This window comes from Eublepharis macularius, chromosome 1, assembly GCF_028583425.1.
Source record: "Eublepharis macularius isolate TG4126 chromosome 1, MPM_Emac_v1.0, whole genome shotgun sequence".
Classification (NCBI taxonomy): domain Eukaryota; kingdom Metazoa; phylum Chordata; class Lepidosauria; order Squamata; family Eublepharidae; genus Eublepharis; species Eublepharis macularius.
In genome coordinates, this window is record NC_072790.1 from 10,503,586 (window position 1) to 10,522,703 (window position 19,118).

At 48.6% G+C, this 19,118-nt stretch overlaps 1 protein-coding gene across 2 annotated transcripts in view; it reads left to right on the forward strand.

The window, feature by feature from the left end:
* TASP1 (taspase 1) overlaps positions 1–19,118 on the forward strand; it is a 107,614-nt gene that overhangs the window by 37,912 nt on the left and 50,584 nt on the right. For both annotated transcript variants that reach the window (XM_054987777.1, XM_054987781.1), the window contains exon 10: positions 379–457. In XM_054987777.1, the coding sequence (XP_054843752.1) occupies positions 379–457 (79 nt within the window). The remainder of the gene's footprint in view (positions 1–378; positions 458–19,118) is intronic.

Genomic DNA, 19,118 nt, shown 5'->3' on the forward strand with positions numbered 1-19,118 from the left:
TCATTCCTAAGCCTTGGGCAAGTTTCAGGGTGGGTTGGTCATTGTGGCCAGTGGGATGCCTCTTGATGGGCCGATCGCCTTCTCCCTGCCTTCCGGGTTGGGCCAGCCCAGTGTAGGGGCCTGTTGTTTTCACACTAAGAGTTAAGGGGTTTTTTTGCAAGCAAAGAAGAAAGGAAATACTCCTCAAATTACTCATCCGCTGTTTTCAGGTGTGTTGTTATTGGGGTTTTGGGGTGTGGCAGCTGTACAGAAATATACTGCAGTATTTTTTTTCTGTCTCAAATGACATTACCTTGCTTGCAGTAGAATATGTTTGCTTGAAATACACGATTAAATAATTCTGGCTTTTTTGTAATTTTTTGTGTGGCTGGGGAACAGGCAGCTCTGTATGGATGTGGTTGCTGGGCTGAAAATACGGGAATTCAGAAACCTTATTCTACAGCTGTGAGTACCTCAGGTATTTGCTGTTCTTATAAATATTTGAGCTGTAATTTATTTATGGTGATGTAAGGTATTTTGTTGATGGGCATAAATGTGTATGAAGTCCTTCATTTCGACTTCAGTTAGCCCCGTGTATGACTACAATGAGGGAAATCCTCTTATGTTAAAATATAATTTATATTCAGGAAAAACAAAACAAAACAATTTTGTGTTTAATGGCTTGTGTTTTTATACTGCGACTTTTAATTGTAAGCTAGCTGCTTCAAGCAGGGCTCCGAAGAGGCACCATAGAAATATTCAAAATAAATAATAAATAAATAATAGTTTGCATAGGTATGGCAGCAGCAACAAGTAAGCACCCTTGACTAAGAGCTTGGCCAGAAGTTCTACGCTCTAAAAGTATCGTCCTGGCTTACCACTTTCAGAGAGACAAGCTGTTTGGGGATGCCGTGGGAAAGATCTGGGTTGAGACCCAGGACAAAAGAAAGTGTCGCCAAAAACACTCAAACCATCGGAGAGGCGATCCCTTGGCCCTCAGCCATTTTATTCACCACACACTCTACTAAAGTCCAGACAGGATTCCAAGCGACCCTCCTGGGGTTAGTGTAGACAGCCCTTTAATAAGGGGGGGGGGTCCTTTCAAGAACCCACTTGTATAGTGGTTAAGTAACTGAACTAAGATGCAGTACTCTGCTGGTTCAAATCTCACTACTGCCATGGACTTTTAATTTAATTTATTATATTTATATTCCGTCCTCCCCGCTTTCGCAGGCTCAGGGCAAACACATGGCCTTGGGCAAACCATTCCTCTCAGCCTCAGCTCCCCAGCTGTATTGTGGGCGGATAACGCTTACTTTGTCCCAAGATCAAACAGACAGTTTCCCACACGTGGAAAGAGACCCAACCTTGATACCAAGATCTCTAAGACAGGACGCGCAAGCCATCCCTGTGAGAGGCCAACTACTCTTTAGCATCAAGCCTGGGTCGACACGCAGGCGGACGGCTGGACCTTAGGAATAGTCTCACAAGGCTATTCCATACAATTCGAAAGCTACCCACCGGAATGTTTTGTCATCTCCCCCCTACGTGAAATCTTAACCCAAAAGGTAATCCAACATCTTCTGGGCATTCAAGCAGTGGAGCATGTTCCCCACAATGAAAGAGGACGGGGGGGGGGTCTACTCAGTCTTCTTTACAGTCCCTAAAAAGAATGGGGACTGGAGGGCATTATTAGACCTCAAGTTTTTGAACAAGTCTGTTAAATTGCATCACTTCTGAATGGCGACTCTGCTCAGTCGCAGAGGCCATTCAACCAGACATCCACAGATCTCATGAAGGCATACCTCCATGTACTGATTCTGACTGCCCGTCATTTTGCGTGGGGGAAAAAATCAATTGGCAGTTCTGAGCCATCCCTTTTGGCCTGTCCACCATGCCAAGAGTGTTCAGAAAGCTCCTGGTCACCCCCTTTGTACATCTCAGAGAGAGAGGAATTCATGTTCGCTTGCACCCGGACGATCTCCTCATCGGATCAAGCTCAAAAGAAAAATCTCACCACTACACTCAGTTCACCATTCAGTCCCTACAAAGCTGGAACACTTGGGCACGATCATAATCACCAAAAGAGCGAGTTTATCCCTCACCAAAGAAAAGGTCAGGAAGACCAAACAGCTGGCTGAGACTGCAAAATCACTTCTCCCAACACTACCCAAATTGATGGGTTGACTAGTGGCCAGCAACAAGGCGATACCTTTGGGGTCGTCTGCATGCAAGACAACTTCAGACCTTTCTCAGATCTTATTAACAACAGATCATGGAGAAGACAGATCTTCCCATTCAGGTACCACTTTAGATCAAAACCAGTCTGGGCCAAGGTCACCAACCCAATGCAAAGCAAAAGATTCATGACCCCTTGAGAACAACAAATATTTACAGATGCAAACATCACAGGTTAGGCACGTCTTCCTGTCAATGTCTTGGAAATGTGAGCAATTTGTCTGACCCTGTTCCAGTTCAGAGATCAGATAGTGAACTCACACATCCTGATCTGTATGGACAAGGTCACAGACAAGACATATATAAACAAACAGGGAATCCAAGACCTTGAGGCGGCACAAGGAGGCAGCAAGGATACTTAACCGGGGAGGAAGGTCACCTAGCCGCTCGGAACTGAACACATCAAAGGCATATTTAATGTCCAGGCAGACTGGCTGAGCAAGTAGACCATTCAAGAAGGGGAATAGTCCCTTAAGAAAGATCTCATCCAATAGATAACATTGCACTTTGCTTTTCATTCAATCTTGCCCAGTTTCCATCCTTACTACAGCCCTGTCTCACATGGCTGCTGCCCTCACTGGCCATGTGGCTCCTAGTATAAACGTTTTGGGTAGTTAAATGGGACCCTTCTTACTTCCTTTTTTTGTTAGTGAAAAAGCTGGTTGGATTCAAACCCATAATTTAATCTTGATCGAAAATACTGGTTTGTAGGCAAGAAATCAAAATATAATTTGTTGTTTCAGATGTAGAAATTTTCCGTTTCTAAGCCACAGGGTATGGGAAGAGGGGAGGGGATATGCCAAAGGATTTCCAAGGTTTATTCCTGTAGCAACAAACTCTGATTTGTTCTTAAGTTTGAAGCCATAGATAGGGTATATGCATGTAAGTGTTCCACACAATCTGTGGTTCAAATGTCCCTCAGCCAATCATAAGAAGAGACAGACACAGAGTCCTGTGACTGAAGCAAGTCTATAACATTTATTAAACATGGAGGGGCGGAGGTTACACAGAGAGTAAAGGATCCCCTCATGCCCAACACCCATCAAACCTACAATAGCTGTGCAAAGCATTTTATACCTTTTGATTAATTACAATATTTGTTATTCTGTTGGCTCAGATATTGCTGTGGTCCCCATTGGCTCAAGTGGGCTACCACCTCTAATGATACAATAGTCCAGGGGTATTCTTATTGGAAGGAATAACTTTGGTCAACAGCATATTTCCTGATTGCCATTGCTTATCTTATATGTACTTGTTTTATCTTTAGAAGGAACATCTCTCTTCCTTTCCCACACATCTCTTTCATGGGCTTTCCATTTTGCCCAGTTTTCTGCTCCATGTAACATTTTACAAAGGTGCCCCAATGTCGCTTTTGGCAACCTTGTATGCTGGGTACCGTGGGAGGGGACCGCTCTCCCTTCCTGAGGAATGTGCTTGAGGTTTCATTTAGCGCCCATTCCCCTTCTCTAGGGCTTCTTCTCAGCCTTGAAAGATACAGCTAATCTGATTAACTCACAGCTAGCTTCCTTCTTTCAGTAACACATTTTCTTTCCCCTTTTTCTGTTGCTATTTCTTTAGCATAAAGCAGCTTTACTAAGAAGTTTCTGTCTCAAGTCATGAGCAAGTATACTGCAGTTGCCACTATCTTATAGCAAGCTTCACAGTGACTGGTCTTTGGTCTTCACAGTGATTAACATATGTAGCGTACATTCTGCTTTGGTCATTTTGTTTCAAGTCTCATTTTCTTGCAAGTTGCGTTACAAATACAACATTAGCTCCTGAAAATAATAATGCATGGCAGTAATAAAGGTACATGAAATATTCTTCATTAAATCTACTTCCCACCTAAGTATTTATAACACCATTGCTGGTAAGCTTGCTTTTGGAAGCTGGATGTTATGTTATGGAAAATCATAGTGGGCTTGACTTTTGTCCAACTGTTGTTGATAAGTTAACTGCTTTGTTCGAAGGTCTTTGTAAATTCAAGCAACCATCCTGATGTACTTAAGACAGATGATGGTGTCTGGGTTTAATGTTGGCCCTGAAGAAAACTTTTTTCCCCTTCATGTGGGTACCAGATTTTATAGTGATAACTATTTTAATGGTTATACAGCTATATAGGGATGTGCACCGGGGAAATATTTGGTAAACCCAAAGCAGGAAAAAGATTTGGGTTATCGGGTTCGGGTTATCAGAAATTTCTTCGGTATGCTTTGAAATGATTCAGAGCATACTGAAGTGAGACCCCCACCTCCACCCTGAGCCCCCCTTCCCCCAACCCCACTTACCTATCCCAAAGGCCGCAGCCAGTGCTTCCGCTGCCCGTGCTGCCGCTTTGGCCACCGCAGCGGGGAAGGCTGCAGCAGGCGCCTCCGCTGCTTCCACCGCCACCAGGATGTCACAGGTAAGTGGGGTGGTGGTGGGAGGGAGCCCTTTAAAAAGGCCCTGAAGCTTCCCGAAGCAATCCGAATCGCTTCGGAAAGCTTTGATTTGGTATTTCCGAATCGGGGCCATTGTACTGGCCCTGATTTGGAAATACCAAATCTTTACAAATCAGGCCTGGTTCGGGTTTTTTTTTTTCAAACCAGGAACCCGAAGCGCACACCCCTACAGCTGTACACTTTTTAAAAATTTCAAACATAATTTGCATGATGTTACATTAGTGCCTATTTAAATTGAAATGGACTGCTAAGAGTCTCAGCATTATCAATCTGTTGAATAATCTGTTGTCAGAAGGTGTTTAACTGGTGCCTGACTTGTTTCTGGTTTTCTTTCCAGTCCCTGTGTGTTTTTCATAGAGCAACTGACTCATTCTTCCATTTTTGGAAGCTGATAATCTTACTTTTTTGTTGTTGATGAAATATACATTATTTCTCATTTATTTATAGCTGCTGAAAAAGTTGGAATTCTCTCTCTGAAATATGTTTCTTTTGTGGTAAAAGTAGAATATCTGATAAATAGGCTTGCCACGTGACCACTTACGGCAGGCAAGCAAGCGCCCTGCAGTTAAAGCCTCTGCCTGCCCATCCTCAGCTGAGAAGAGGGAGGGGGCAGGATGTTAAAATGGGGAAGAAGGGTGCGTGATCCTTGTCTCTGCGATGATGTGACTGCCAGCTCAACCTGGAACCAATGGCATCATGCCCGGGCCAATACTTTATGCTATGGTTTTGGACAGTTGTTAAAGAGTTGGCCTCAGTAGGATGCCATCACTTCTGGGTCACACCGGAAGTGATGTCATTGCACAGCAATGAGGATTGCCCTCCCTCCCCCGATAAGTTGTTTCTGCCAGGCCCCAAATGTTCTGGTTTTGCATTGCTATTTGTGACTCTGGTGTGGTGGCATTTCTTTCTGCCACCGTGTTTGAATCATTAGCAGAAGTTCTTTCCTCATAAAAGGCAGCGTTTCTTCTCCAGCATCAGATTCGTACTAACAGATCCATAGAAGCCCATTCAACTCACTGAAGGGCCCGCAAGGTTAGATTCAGGTCTCAATTTTTTCCTCCGAAATAAAAGTTGGATAAAAGCTAACCTTCACTGTCCGTCTTCTGTGCAGCCCCACATGGGACTGCGCCTGCGCAGGCCTGCCGACCGGATTTTTCTTTCTAGCAAACGTCCACTAGGGGGCGCACGTCCTTCCCAATGCACATGCGCGGCCGTTTCCCGCCCAAGCGACATTGGGCGACGTCGCCCCCTTTCCCCTCAGTTTCTTCTTTGCCGCCGACCGGTAAAGATCTAGCTGTCCGCTTGTGAGGAAACTTTTCCTGTGAGGATCCTACGAGGATGTCTGAGAAGTCGCTGTTCAAGCGCTGCTCCAACTGCTCCACTAAGATGACAAGGACGGACGGTCACGCCGTTTGCCTCGAGTGTCTCGGCGAGGGACACATCGTCGGGAAGTGTGAGCACTGCCAACGGTTCACCCCGAAGGCCAGGGCTGAGAGGGCTAATAGGCTGAACGCCTTACTGTGGAGACGGGCGATGCGGGTTTCGGGGGCTCCCGTTACCCCAGAGGGACCGCCACTGGCTGGTGGGACGGGTGACACCCCCCCTGAGAAGGGGTCCCAGAAGACCGCGTCCGCTTCGCGTTCCCGCTCCCCGGATCGTCGCCAAGCCCGGCAGTTAACCCCGGATCCGAAGGGGACTGCGAGTTCCGCGTCGGGTCGCAAGCCCTTGGCACCAACGTCGGATCCGACTCGGAAACGTCACCGTTCCAGGTCCCCGTCGAGGTCGGAACCGACCTTCACGCCGGCTCTGAAGGTGCCGAGAGCATCATCGGAACCGAACATCCCGGCTGGGTCGGTTCCCAAACCATCGGATCCGCCATCGGCTCCGACTCCATCGGTTCCGAAGCCTGCTGAGTCGGCGCGCACCGACCTCACTCCGAAGACGGGCGCTCGGTCGGATCCAAAGACATCGGATCCGATTGGCAGGGACCGAAGCTCGGATCCGGCTTCGGCTGACAAGGGCGGTAAAAAGTCCAAGAAGAAGTCGAAGCACAGTCAATCGGCTTCGGTCCAAACGGATGAGGTCCTCTGGGAAAGGCCTTTGACTCCGTCGCCGCACCTGTCGCCTCCGCTGCACCACTCGTCTGATGATGATGGTGATCTGCCCGACGCGCCACCTCCGGCCCAGCAGTGGCATGCGGGTGATTATGCGGACCGTGTGGACCGGCGTTACCACCTGCCGTGGGCTGCTTTTGACAGAGAGGGTTCCCTGTATGCCAGCTCTCCATCATTTGGCAGGGAGTGTTGGGGTGACACTCGAAGTGAGTTCTCCCGCTATGGTTCTCCCTGACACGGTTCACCTTACTATCCTGCTGAACCCTACCAGGGCCCGAGTCCCAGTCCTCCATCTGACCCATCTCCAGATGACGTCATCATTGGGACCGGTCGTGTGTCACCATCTGAGGACTACCGGCTCTACTCTGAGCAGATGGTCAGGATGGCCCGTTCTCTCGACATCGAGATATCGGCCGTAGATCCTAAGCCAAAGGACAAAATTCTTCAATATGTCCAGTCCGGGAACCCTCCAACTATTGCCTTCCCATTCACTGAAGGCTTGGTGGAGATCATCCACGACATCTGTGAGAAGCCGGCCTCTGTGTACGCGACGTCCCGCAAGCTGGAGGCCCTGTATAAGACACGGGATGATGTTTGTGCATACCTCTTTGCACACCCGCCTCCTTCCCTCATTACGGAGGAAATGCAGACCCGCCAACGCCAGGGGTCCTATGCGGTGCCCATTGACAAGGAGAGCAGGAAGTTGGATTCTTTGGGCAAGAAGCTATACTCTTCTGCTGCCCTCACGCTGAAAATCTCCAACTATTCAGCCATCATGGGGGCGTATCAGATATTCCTTTGGAACCGCATGGCGGCCTTCCTAGAGAAACTCCCAGCAGACCAGAGAGTGTTGGCGAAGGTGATCCTCGATGAGGCCCTGAGGCTTTCCCGGCAACAAATAAATGCGGGCCGTGACACAGTTGACACCTCTGCGAGGGCACTGGCTTCTTCCATCGTCCTGCGCCGGCACTCGTGGCTCCGCACAACTGCGTTGCCAGTGGAGACACGCAATAAGGTGGAGAACCTGCCATTTGAGGGGCCATCCCTGTTTTCTACCAAAACAGATGACTACCTGTCGCAGAAGCGCAAGGATCGTATTACAGCCCGCTCCTATGGTATTCTCCCGGCCAGACCACCCACCGAGAATCGTGGCCAGTATCGCCCTGCCCAGGGTTATCGTGGACGACAGCACCGGTACCAGCCGTATCCACGCTATGGTTCCTACCGGCCATTCCAACCACCAGGCTCTTACCAGCGCCGGAAGCCTACCTACCGCCCTCGTCGCGGCCCTCATGCCGCCGATGCCAAAGAGTCAGCTACGCAACCAAAGCAGTTCTGACTAGAGCTCGAACAGGCTGTCGTGTTTGGAAACAGATTGGCTCAGTTTGCCTCTGCATGGGCGGAGATTACGTCCGATAGTTGGGTTCTTAAAATCGTTACAGTTGGATATAAAATTCAGTTTGATGTTTACCCAGTGTTGTCTCTTCCTGACCACTCAATACAATCCTCTTCTCATAACTTACAGGCTGAGGTTGTAGCACTGCTAGAGAAAGGGGCTGTGCGGGAGGTGCTCCCTCAGGACCCCCCCTTAGGCTTTTACTCCAGGATGTTCTTGGTAGACAAGAAGGATGGAGGGGTACGACCCATCTTAGACCTACGGGAACTGAATAAATTCGTTCTCGTCAAGAGGTTCAGGATGCTTACCTTGAACACGGTCCTCCAGTTAATGCCTGAGGACATGTGGTTCGCTGTCCTGGACCTCAAGGATGCATATTTTCATATTGCCATCCATCCTGATCATAGGAAGTACTTAGGTTCCTATGTAACAATAAAGCCTACCACTACCAGGTGCTTCCCTTTGGTCTCTCAACAGCCCCACGAGTTTTTTCTAAGTGTATGGCTGTTGTAGTGGCTTATTTGAGGGAACAGGGTTGTACCATCTATCCCTATCTTGACGATTGGCTTCTAGCAGCTCCCTCTGCTGATGCACTCCTGGCCCAGATTCGTACAGTGATGCTCACCTGCTCCCGGTTAGGGCTTTTGGTTAATTTGCAAAAGTCTAACCTTACCCCGTCCAAGAGAATACTGTTTATCGGTATGGAATTGGATGGTGGTGTAAACAGAGGTTTTCTCCCCCGGGAGCGTGCATTAAGAATTGGCAGGATGGTGAACCTTTTTTCCAAGTGCAGGTTCCAATCCGTGACAGCGATCCAGAGGCTGCTGGGCCTAATGGCCTCTTCTACAGCAGTCACCCCTATGGCCCGGTTGCACATGCGACCTCTCCAGCTGTGGTTCCTGTCGGTTCATGATTTTGAACACGAGTCCCAGAGTAAACGATATTCCATCCCCAGAGGGATTATCCGGGCCTTACGATGGTGGCTTGATGAGACTAACCTCCTTGGGGGTGTGGCGTTTGGGTCCATCCAGACCGAGATCACAATCTCGACTGATGCCTCCACAGTAGGATGGGGAGCCCAGTGTGGTGCCCTGAGGGCACATGGGATTTGGTCGGAGCAGGAAAGGAGAGATCATATTAACCTGCTAGAATTGAGAGTGGTCCGTTATGCCCTTATCGCATTCGCAGACACGCTGCAGCAGAAAGCGGTTCAGGTGCTCACAGACCATTGCACCACGATGTTCTACCTGAACAAGCAAGGGGGCACTACATCCAAGGCCCTCTGCGACGAGGCCGTTCGCATCTGGAACTGGGCCGTGGACAGAGGCGTGTTCCTTCAGGCGGTCCATATTCCCGGCACCACCAATGTCATCGCAGACAAACTGAGTCGGATGCGATTCGACAGCTACGAATGGACCGTAGCAGACAATTACCTGAACTCCATCTTTTCGGACTGGGGTTTTCCAGACGTAGACCTCTTTGCGTCAGAGACCAACAAGAAGGCCCCACGATTCTGCTCCAGGGGAGGGCTAGGTCGCCATTCCCTAGGGGACGCGTTCCAGATACGCTGGACAGGGCACCTGTTTTATGCCTTCCCTCCGTTCCCACTGCTGTCTCGGGTCGTCAGCAAAATCCAGAGGGATGGGCCGCACTTAATTCTAGTGGCCCCCTTCTGGCCCAGACAAGCATGGTTCCAACATGTCATGCAGCTCTCGCAAGGGTCATATTGTCGGTTTGCACTGGACCCGGACCTTCTGTCCGACAAAGGGGTTTGGTATCATGACCTACCCAAACTCAACCTTACTGCTTGGCACATTCGGGCACGGAGGGGATGTCTGATAGGGTAGCTGAAATTTTGCTGAATGCCCGTAGGGACACCACTCGCAGGTCATACGCAGCTAAATGGAAGCGTTTTGAGGCCTGGGCTGCTGACACCGCAGTTAATGTTTGGGATTGCCAGTTGTCTTTTATTTTTGAGTTCCTCCTGTCCCTAAAGGATGGGGGACTCTCTAATTCCTCTATTAAAGTTTATTTGGCTGCCATTTCAGCCTTCCACCCTAAAATAGATGGGAAGACGGTGTTCTCCCACAGTTTGTCGAAGTCTTTTTTGAAAGGGTTGTACAATATGTTTCCACAAGTCAAGGAAATTGTTCCCCAATGGTCACTGCAGGTAGTGCTGACGGGACTTATGAAATCACCCTTCGAACCACTGGCTACCTGTGATTTAAAATGGTTATCCTGTAAAGTGGCCTTCCTGGTTGCCATTACATCTGCTCGCAGAGTTAGCGAGCTTGCTGCCCTGAGGTGGGATGCTCCCTTTTTGAAGGTCCATCAAAATAAGGTGGTGCTGAGACCTGACCTTCGTTTTAGACCCAAAGTGTCCACTCAATTTCACACCTCACAGGACATTGTCCTACCTATTTTTTTTCCTGACCCTTCTGATAACTCTGAAAGGGCTTTACATTCCTTGGATGTGAGAAGGGCTATTTTATTTTACCTCCAACGTACATCACAGTTTAGGAGTGCCGAACAACTGTTTGTGTGCTATTATGGGCCCAGGAAGGGAAAGGCTGCTACAGCCCAGTCAATTTCCCGTTGGGTCACTCAAACGGTTAGAGCCTGCTACTCGCATGCTAAGTTACCTTGCCCCTTGGAACTGAAAGCTCATTCCACCAGAGCACAGGCTGCTTCGGCAGCCTTCCTTAGGGGCGTGCCCTTGCAAGACATCTGCAGGGCTGCAACGTGGTCGTCTTCTGACACGTTTGCTAAACATTACGCACTAGATGTGTGGGAAAGGAAAGAGGCTGCTGTGGGTCAAGCAGTGCTTCAGTCTCTTTTTCGGTGAGAACACATGCCCGCCTCCTGGGTAAGTGGCTTGTGAGTCTCTCATGTGGGGCTGCACAGAAGACGGACAGTGAAAACAGAGTTGCGCTTACCGTAACTACTGTTCATTGACGTCTTCTGTGCAGACACACAACCCTCCCTCCTATCCCGCTGTGTTCTTCCAGATAATGTGAAGGCATTCGGCGGCAAAAGGAGAAACTGAGGGGAAAGGGGGCGACGTTGACCAATGTCGCTCGGGCGGGAAACGGCCGCGCATGCGCATTGGGAAGGACGTGCGCCCCCTAGTGGACGTTTGCTAGAAAGAAAAATCTGGTCGGCAGGCCTGCGCAGGCGCAGTCCCATGTGTGTCTGCACAGAAGACGTCAATGAACAGTAGTTATGGTAAGCGCAACTCTGTTTTTTCTATGAAGAATAATAAACCCCACTTATGAAACAAACATATATTGCCTGTTCTTTTTTTTTACTGTAGCAGTTTACATAAAACAGTACAGTTGTGATAATGTATGAATAATTTCTTATTGACTTGAGAGTCTTTTAAAGAGTTTGGTATTTAGGAGACGGGTTTTAAAAATGCTGGATGATGAACTCTGTTTCCTCGCTCATTAATTCTTTTAAAGGGCTGAAATACTACGAGATTAATTATAAAGTCTGGATTAAATAAAAAGAAGTTTTAAATATTTCTGTGGTCTTGCACAAGGTTTTATAGTACAAGCTTTAAATTTTATTATTGCATTTCATCTGGCTGAAAGTTGTACATTTGGCAGATGTCTCTTTTTGTTTTGTGCTTTCCAATTTAGACAAGAATAGAAAGTGAATAATTTCCTAGTTTATGTATTAGAACTGTGCTACAGCGACTGGCTATTTATCATGGATAAATCTGCTTGCTTATCTATGGTTTAAGATGACAACTACAGGCTCTTTAGAAGCATTTCCCAATTTTGCAAATATGCACACAGCTGCCAAACCATTTCTTAAAACCATGAAAGTTAGTATGGCTCTACCAATAATTGTCTCCTTGGTGTCTCATACAGCAGCAATACCATTTTTCACTATGACATCAGATATTTGGTTTAATTAAACTTGTACAGACCTACTGAAGTTAATATTCTGCTGATAAAAATTCAAGCCAGAGTTATATAGTGGCTACTGCTGGACTACAGTCTGGGATACCCAGGTTTGAACCCCCATTCTGCCATGGAAGCTCGCTGGGTAACCGTGGGCCAGTTACATACTCTCAGTCTAACCTACTTGACAGGGTTATTGTGAGAATAAAACGAATGTACGCTGGTTTGGGTCCCCACAGCGGGAGGAAGGCAGCCTATACAAGGAATGAGTCTAGAAGTTTATAACATTGATGCCATTTGCTAATTGATTTTGAAAAGATATTTTGGTGGCCATCTTGCTAAATTGTCATTCATTTTGTACATGTGATTCATTGCTATTTCAGCGAAGGACAGCCAAAGAAAATTCACCCAGACTTGCTTGCATTCACTCCGGTGCAGCTGCGAGGAGAGTCTGCTTCTATGACTGGAGAGGAGAAGCAGCTACAGGGTTAGGTTAGAATGGGAGGGTGGAAAAGGCCCAGCTGTGCAGGTTCTCCCCTGAAAAGGATATTTGCGGTGCCTCTTTGTCATGGGTTGGGCTGGAGTGGTGCGGGTTGTGCCGTCAGAGTGTGGAGTGAGTAAGGAAAGAGCACCAATGCTGGTGCTGAGGACAATGCTTCATTTTAATATTTAATATTCTACACCCGCCAATTTTAATGGTTTTTTATACGTTTTAATGTTTTTATAATGTTTTTACTGTTTTTAATTTGTTGTCAAACCGCCCTGAGCCCGTCTGACGGGGAGGGCGGTCTAAAAATGTAATTAAATAAATAAATAAATCAATAAAGAATATAAGGAATGTAGTCAAAGGTCCAGTCCTAGGTCAGAGCACAGAGTCCAAAAGCTGTTGGTCGTCTGGTCTGGAGCTCCAAGAGTTGTCCACAGGCAGGCTCCAGGGTTAGGCACAGGCAGGGTGAGGGGCCGGTCCGGAGAGTTGCAGGAAACAAAGAACAAGGCAGAATCCAGTGCAGCAGCCGCCAAGTCAGAGAGATTGTGACTTGTTGCTCCCACGCCTGACAGTCTTCCCTGGCTGGGTTTTATATCCCCCTGCTACAGGGTCATGCTGGATGCCAGCTGCTTGGCAGTTATCCTGTGGCTACTGTCAGGGCTTGCCGCGACTGCCGCTGGGCGTGGCACTGGGCGGTCTGCACCTGACGTCACAGGGGGGCCAGGGATTCTGCAGGACCCTGCTCTGTGGAAGGAGGGGCGGTATACCTCACCCAGACTCCCTCTCAGTCCACTCGCTGGCCTGCTCAACCTGGCCTGCTTACCCCCTGCATCCTCCTTCATCTCCTCCTTCCAGCACTCTCCTCCAAGCCTCCACCCTTGCATCCTACTGCTCTCACTCCACATCATCACTCCTCACTCACACCCACCACCTCAGAGCTCTTCCTAGCCACCTTATATAGGGCTTCCTTTCCCCGCCCCGCCCTCCTTCTAGGCTCGTGCCATCTCCTGACTTGGCCCAGCTGGGCCTTCCCTCAGGTGTTTCCCTCCTACCACTAATCCCTTCTTGGCTTCCTTGCCTTGCTGGCAGGGTGGGATTGAATGCGAGCCATCCCCAGCTGAGGTCTCCTTGGCCTTGCTCATGAGGAGCTGCCCCAGCCGGCTTCGGTGCTGCTGAGCCTGCCTGGCCTTGCTCACGAGGAGCTGCCCCAGCCGGCTTCTGTGCTGCTGAGCCTGCCTGGCCTTGCTCACGAGGAGCTGCCCCAGCCGGCTTATGTGCTGCTGAGCCTGGCTGGCCTTGCTCGCGAGGAGCTGCCCTGGCCAGCTTCTGTGCTGCCTGTTCACTGATGCCGGGCGGGGCTACCCATCTCCTCCCCCAGAATGCCTGTGGCAGCTTCACCTGGAGGGGCTTGGCTCCTAGCACCTCCTGAGCCAGGCTGCTGTCCTCTAGCCAGGGGGTGGCTCTGGGCTGTAGTGGCTGCTTCTCCTCCTTGGAAGGTAAGGGCTCTGTTTGGGTTGTTGCTGTGTCCCTATTCCCCCTGCCTTGGCCCTTTTCCTCTAGCCTGCTTAGCCCCCTCTCTTCCCCCTGGGGGGTGGGACTAGCTGGCTTCTCCCTGCTCCCTCCAGCCTTCTGAGGCTTTGGCCTTTCGCCCCTTCCCCCTGGAGTAGGCAGGTTCTGGCTCTGTTTGCCAGACAGAGCGGTTGTACTGCTGTCTCCTGGCTGCCCCCTGCCGCTGCCTGTCAGCAAGTCCGGGGGCTGGGCTGCTGACCCCGGACAGCTACTCATTATCGCTATCCGCAAGCAGCTGGCCTCAGGCCAGGAGGCATGCGCTCTGTTGCCTCTCCTGTAGCTCAGTCCTTTGTCTCTGTCTCCAGTGCTCCAAGGGTGTGTGTGATGCCGGAGGGCTGGAGACGACCGACTGGGTTTCACCTGTTGCATCTGGTGCTGGAGGGCAGTGGTGGCTCGGCTCGGCATCAGGGTCAGAGCTGGCTACACAGGGCTCCTCTTCATCTCCCAAGGAGCCCCCACTACCGCTGAGCCCTCGTTGGCCCCCAGCACTCCGTCACTGACCAAGTGCATCTGTAAGTGTGTTCTTCGTGTGGTACTTAGAGGAGGAGCATTGAACTGGAACTTTTTCTTGACTGATTTGACATTTGGCTCTTATGAAGTAGGTAATAAATTTTAAAATGTGGGTGCTGATTTGCCTATATTTTTAGCAAACTGTTCGCAAGAATTAGGCCTAAGATCTCTAGTGACTTTTCATCTTAATTGATTCACTGTGAGTTAAAATGACTGGGGTAGGAATTGATGTGGGACATGTGGTTCTGAAAAATGCTTAGTCATTTTCATCACTTAAAAGCTGTCCAGATTTTAAAATAACCCGGTCCTGGTACCTGCTGAATTCTAGCATCTGACTTGTGCCTCCTGCTGTAATAAAGTTGCTGAGTATAACTGGGATGTTGCCGTTGCATGCTGTTGTGCGTCAACTTTTGGGAGGTCTCATACCTGGGTATTGTATCATGGTCCTTACTCTGCAGCTGACATCCACTTGAATGTTCCCCCTATACCATGGTTGTCTGTTGGTGGAAAGGGGCATAGCGAGCAGATTGCTTGGGTGAGTTTGACCACATGCTGTGGCACAAGGCAAAAACATGCCGATACGCCTGAGGCCTGTCTTCCCTTCCCTTGTGTCAGCCCCTGAGATTTCATGGGGTGGCTCATGGTGCTTTGACTCCTGGCTAGGTGCCGCCCTGGAAGCATTTTCAGTTGAAATTTCTGGGACTTGTTTCTGTGTAAAACAATTCAGAATTCGTGGCACACATTACGTAGGTGAAGTTCCTTACACGGAATTGCTTTGTATCTGTGAAGTGGCCATGAGCCTTTCTTGTAGATTGTTCTCCAGTATCGCTGATTCACCGTAAAGTGCTCTGGAAATTCCACAAAATGCAATGATTGTTATCTCACTCTTTCTCTTTTTCTATCGCTCTCTCTCACACTCAGTCTTTCTCTCTCTCTCTCTCCCTCTCTGAGCTTACTTGTGTACTTACAAAAAAATCAGAAAGGTACGTGGTGAAATCGCCCATCTATTCTAAAATATATCTTTACTGTTTTCAGTCACTTTTCTAAATGCAAGAATTTGTTACTGAGAAGAGTAAACTTGTTCAAATGTATTATTTATTTATTTACTTTCAATTTCTATTCCACCCTCCCCAAACTGGCAGGTTCAGGGCAGATTGTGTGTGTTGTGTGTGTGTGTTATGTGCCGTCAAGTTGTTTCTGACCTATGGCGACCCTATGAATGAAAGACCTCCAAAACGTTCTCTCTCTAACAGACCTACTCAGATCCTGCAAACTGGAGGACGTGGCTTCTTTGATTGAGTCCAGCCACCTCATTTTAGGTCTTCCTCTTTTCCTACTGCCTGCCATTTTTCCTAGCATTATTGACTTTTCCAGAGAATCTTGTCTTCTCATGATGTGACCAAAGTACGATAGCTTCAGTCTTGTCATTTCAGCTTCTAGGGAGGATTCCGACTTGATTTGATCTAATACCCACTTATTTGTGTTTTTGGCTGTCCGTGGTATCTGCAAAACTCTCCTCCAGCACCACATTTCAAATGAATAATTTTTTTCCTGTCAGCTTTCTTTACCGTCCAACTTTCACATTCATACATGGCAATGGGGAATACCATAGTTTGGGTGAGGGCAGATTACACTCTGCAAAACAACACACTAAAAACATACATTTTACAATTTTAAAACAGCCATATAAAACAGTGCAATATAAATATTTAAAAGGTACAAGAAAGCAGCACAGGAGTAGTAAGTTAATCAATCACCACCTACTCCACCATATTAAAATTCCTTACATGGTTGGTTAAAAAGTTTGATGGTGGATGCCTCTAGCAGGGAGGGCGTTCACCTTTATTTGGCTGGTGGGGGCCCAGCTCAGCCTCAACCATACGCATGGCAGAACAGCTCTATCTTACAGGCCCGGCAGAAGGATAACAAATCCTGCCGGGCCCTGGTCTCATTGGACAGAGCGTTCCACCAGGTTGGAGCCAGGACCAAAAAGGCCCTGGCTCTGGTTGAGGCTAAGTGGGCCTCTCCTGGGCCGGGGACCACTAACAGTTTTTTGTCACCTGTTCTGAGCATCCACTGGGGCACATATAGGGAGAGGCAGTCCCGCAGATACGCTGGTCCCAGTCCACATAGGGCTTCATAGGTAAGTACCCAAACCTTGAATCTGATTCAGTACTCCACTGGCAGCCAATGCAGCTGGCACAATACTGGTGTTATATGTGCACTGCTAGGCACTCCGGGGATGACACGTACCACTGCATTTTGAACCAGCTGTAACCACCGGATCAGACTCAAGGGAAACCCTGCGTAGAGTGCGTTACAGTAATCTAGCCTAGAGGTGACCGTTGCCTGGATTACTGTTAAGTTGTGGGTCGAGAGATAAGGGGCATTTATCCCGAATTGGATACCCGAAGCGCACACTCCTAATGTTTGCCATTAGCTGACTTGAAATGAGGACTGGATAAATTCCTGGCAGAGATGTCTATTGATGTCTGATGACAGTGGTAACTAAATGGAATCACCAGGTTTATAGAGCCAGGAACTGGCAAATCATGGATAAGGAGCAGATGACAGGGGTAGGTTATTACTTTGATGCCTTCTGCTTCCCAAAAACGTCTTGCTGGGTTACTGCTGGAAATTCAGTACTGGGTCAGCTGGTCCTCTGGTCTAGTACTGTAAGCCTCCTCTTCTGTTGTTATGTTCTCTTATGGCAGCAAGCTATTCTTAAAAAAAATCTCTTCCAGAGCTGTCTGTCTTTATCCTGTCCTCCTTTGAGGCACTTGGGGTAACATACATCATTCATTGAGGGTGGTGGCAGAGACTAGAAGCAAAATTCCCCTCATTATACATTTTTTAAAAAAAATTATAAAGCTGATGCCAAGCATTGGTTCGTTGTCCCCGAGAAGCAACTGGAACCGACAACCTCCTTGCAAAACGAACAGGCAAAGTGCTCGTTTGGATTGCTGTTGTTTCTTCCTGGGAGTTATGAGCGAAAGGAGCAGGGTGAGAGGGAAGAGTGCACAAAGACCGATCCGTTCAGCCCAGTCCCTGGGAGCCTTGAGAGTGGGAGGCTGAGGTTAACACAAGATTTCCATTTCCACACATTTTTCTGACCAACGGAGGTGCGAAGATTTGCCTCTGTGCAAGTGGCCTTGCCAGAAGTGTGCAAAAGCAATTCAGCTGGAATCTATACATGTTCCAGATGGGTTGCGGCTCAGAGGCTGTAGCTTGGCTGCTGGATTTTAAAAAATAAAAATAAAAAGGCCCTGCCCTCGGTCTGGCCTGCAGCTGGAGAGGAGGACCAAGAGCCGGGCTGCCTTTGGAGGGCACACCTGCGGGACTGGATTTATTCATGTGCACCTCTTGCCACATTTCTCTTCTCATTATTCCCTCCTCACAATTGACTGTAGATAGGAAGGCAGCCAGGCCTTTTTTGCTAAGGTTTTTTTTTTTTTTTTGCTATCTAAATAATGCTATAGTAATCACAAAATAATATAGTAATAATAAAATCCATTAGTAACTCTTCAGACAATTGCATACAAGAGGAAGTGTATTTAAGCCTTTTCACCAGTATGCTGGTTTCTTACTGACTTCATAATTTACAAGAGGGGGAACCCACAAGGGCTTATGGTGGACATCTCATTTCCCCTCCCCCACCGTTGCCTGTTTCCTTCCTTCAGAGTTCCTGTAGCCTCTCTCCTTTTTCTGCTTTCTTCCCACCCAACAGCCAGCCTACTTTTGTCTGCTCCCCCCAGGCAGGTCTTCAGCTTCCCCTCCCTCCTTCCACCTGGCATCGTCTACCCAGGAAAATGATGGCCCAGTTGCGTGGTGCCGCTGCTAGGCTGGGCCGAGCAGCAGAGTGCGGACTTGCAAGGGGAGGGCACTTCACTGTCCTCTGTATCCCCCTCCTCCCGCTATTTCCTCCTTCCTTCCTTCCTTGCAACTCCCATATCCTCACCTTTCCCTGCTTCCTTCTCTCTTTTCCACCCACCCACCCACCTTTTATCTGACCCCCATCTTCAAGCTACAGTTATGATTCGTTTACTTCATTTATGCCCCTTCTTCCACAGTGGGAACCCAAAGTGGCCTACATCATTCCCCCCTCCTCCAGTTTTATCCTCACAACCGCCCTGGGAGTAGGGTAGACTGAGAATGTGTGACTTGCCCAAGGGCACCCAGCAAGCTTCTGTGGCAGAATGGGGATTCTAACCTGGGTCTCCTGCATATCTACTGTGAAACGCTAACCCTGCACTGCCCTTTGTGGAGAGGCTGCTGTTTACAATGGCAAGAACTGGGCCTGGGTGAGTCATGCAAATTGTGTGGTATCAAATTGCCTAGTGGTTACTGGCAGTCCTGGCCCTCATGAGTCTTCACTTAAAAGCAAAAAGAGCCTCAGAAAGGGCCCTGCTCCCTCCCTTGCCTTTTACTGAGAGAAACCAAGTCTTGAAGGCTGAAGAAGGTGTTGTGGTTGCCTAG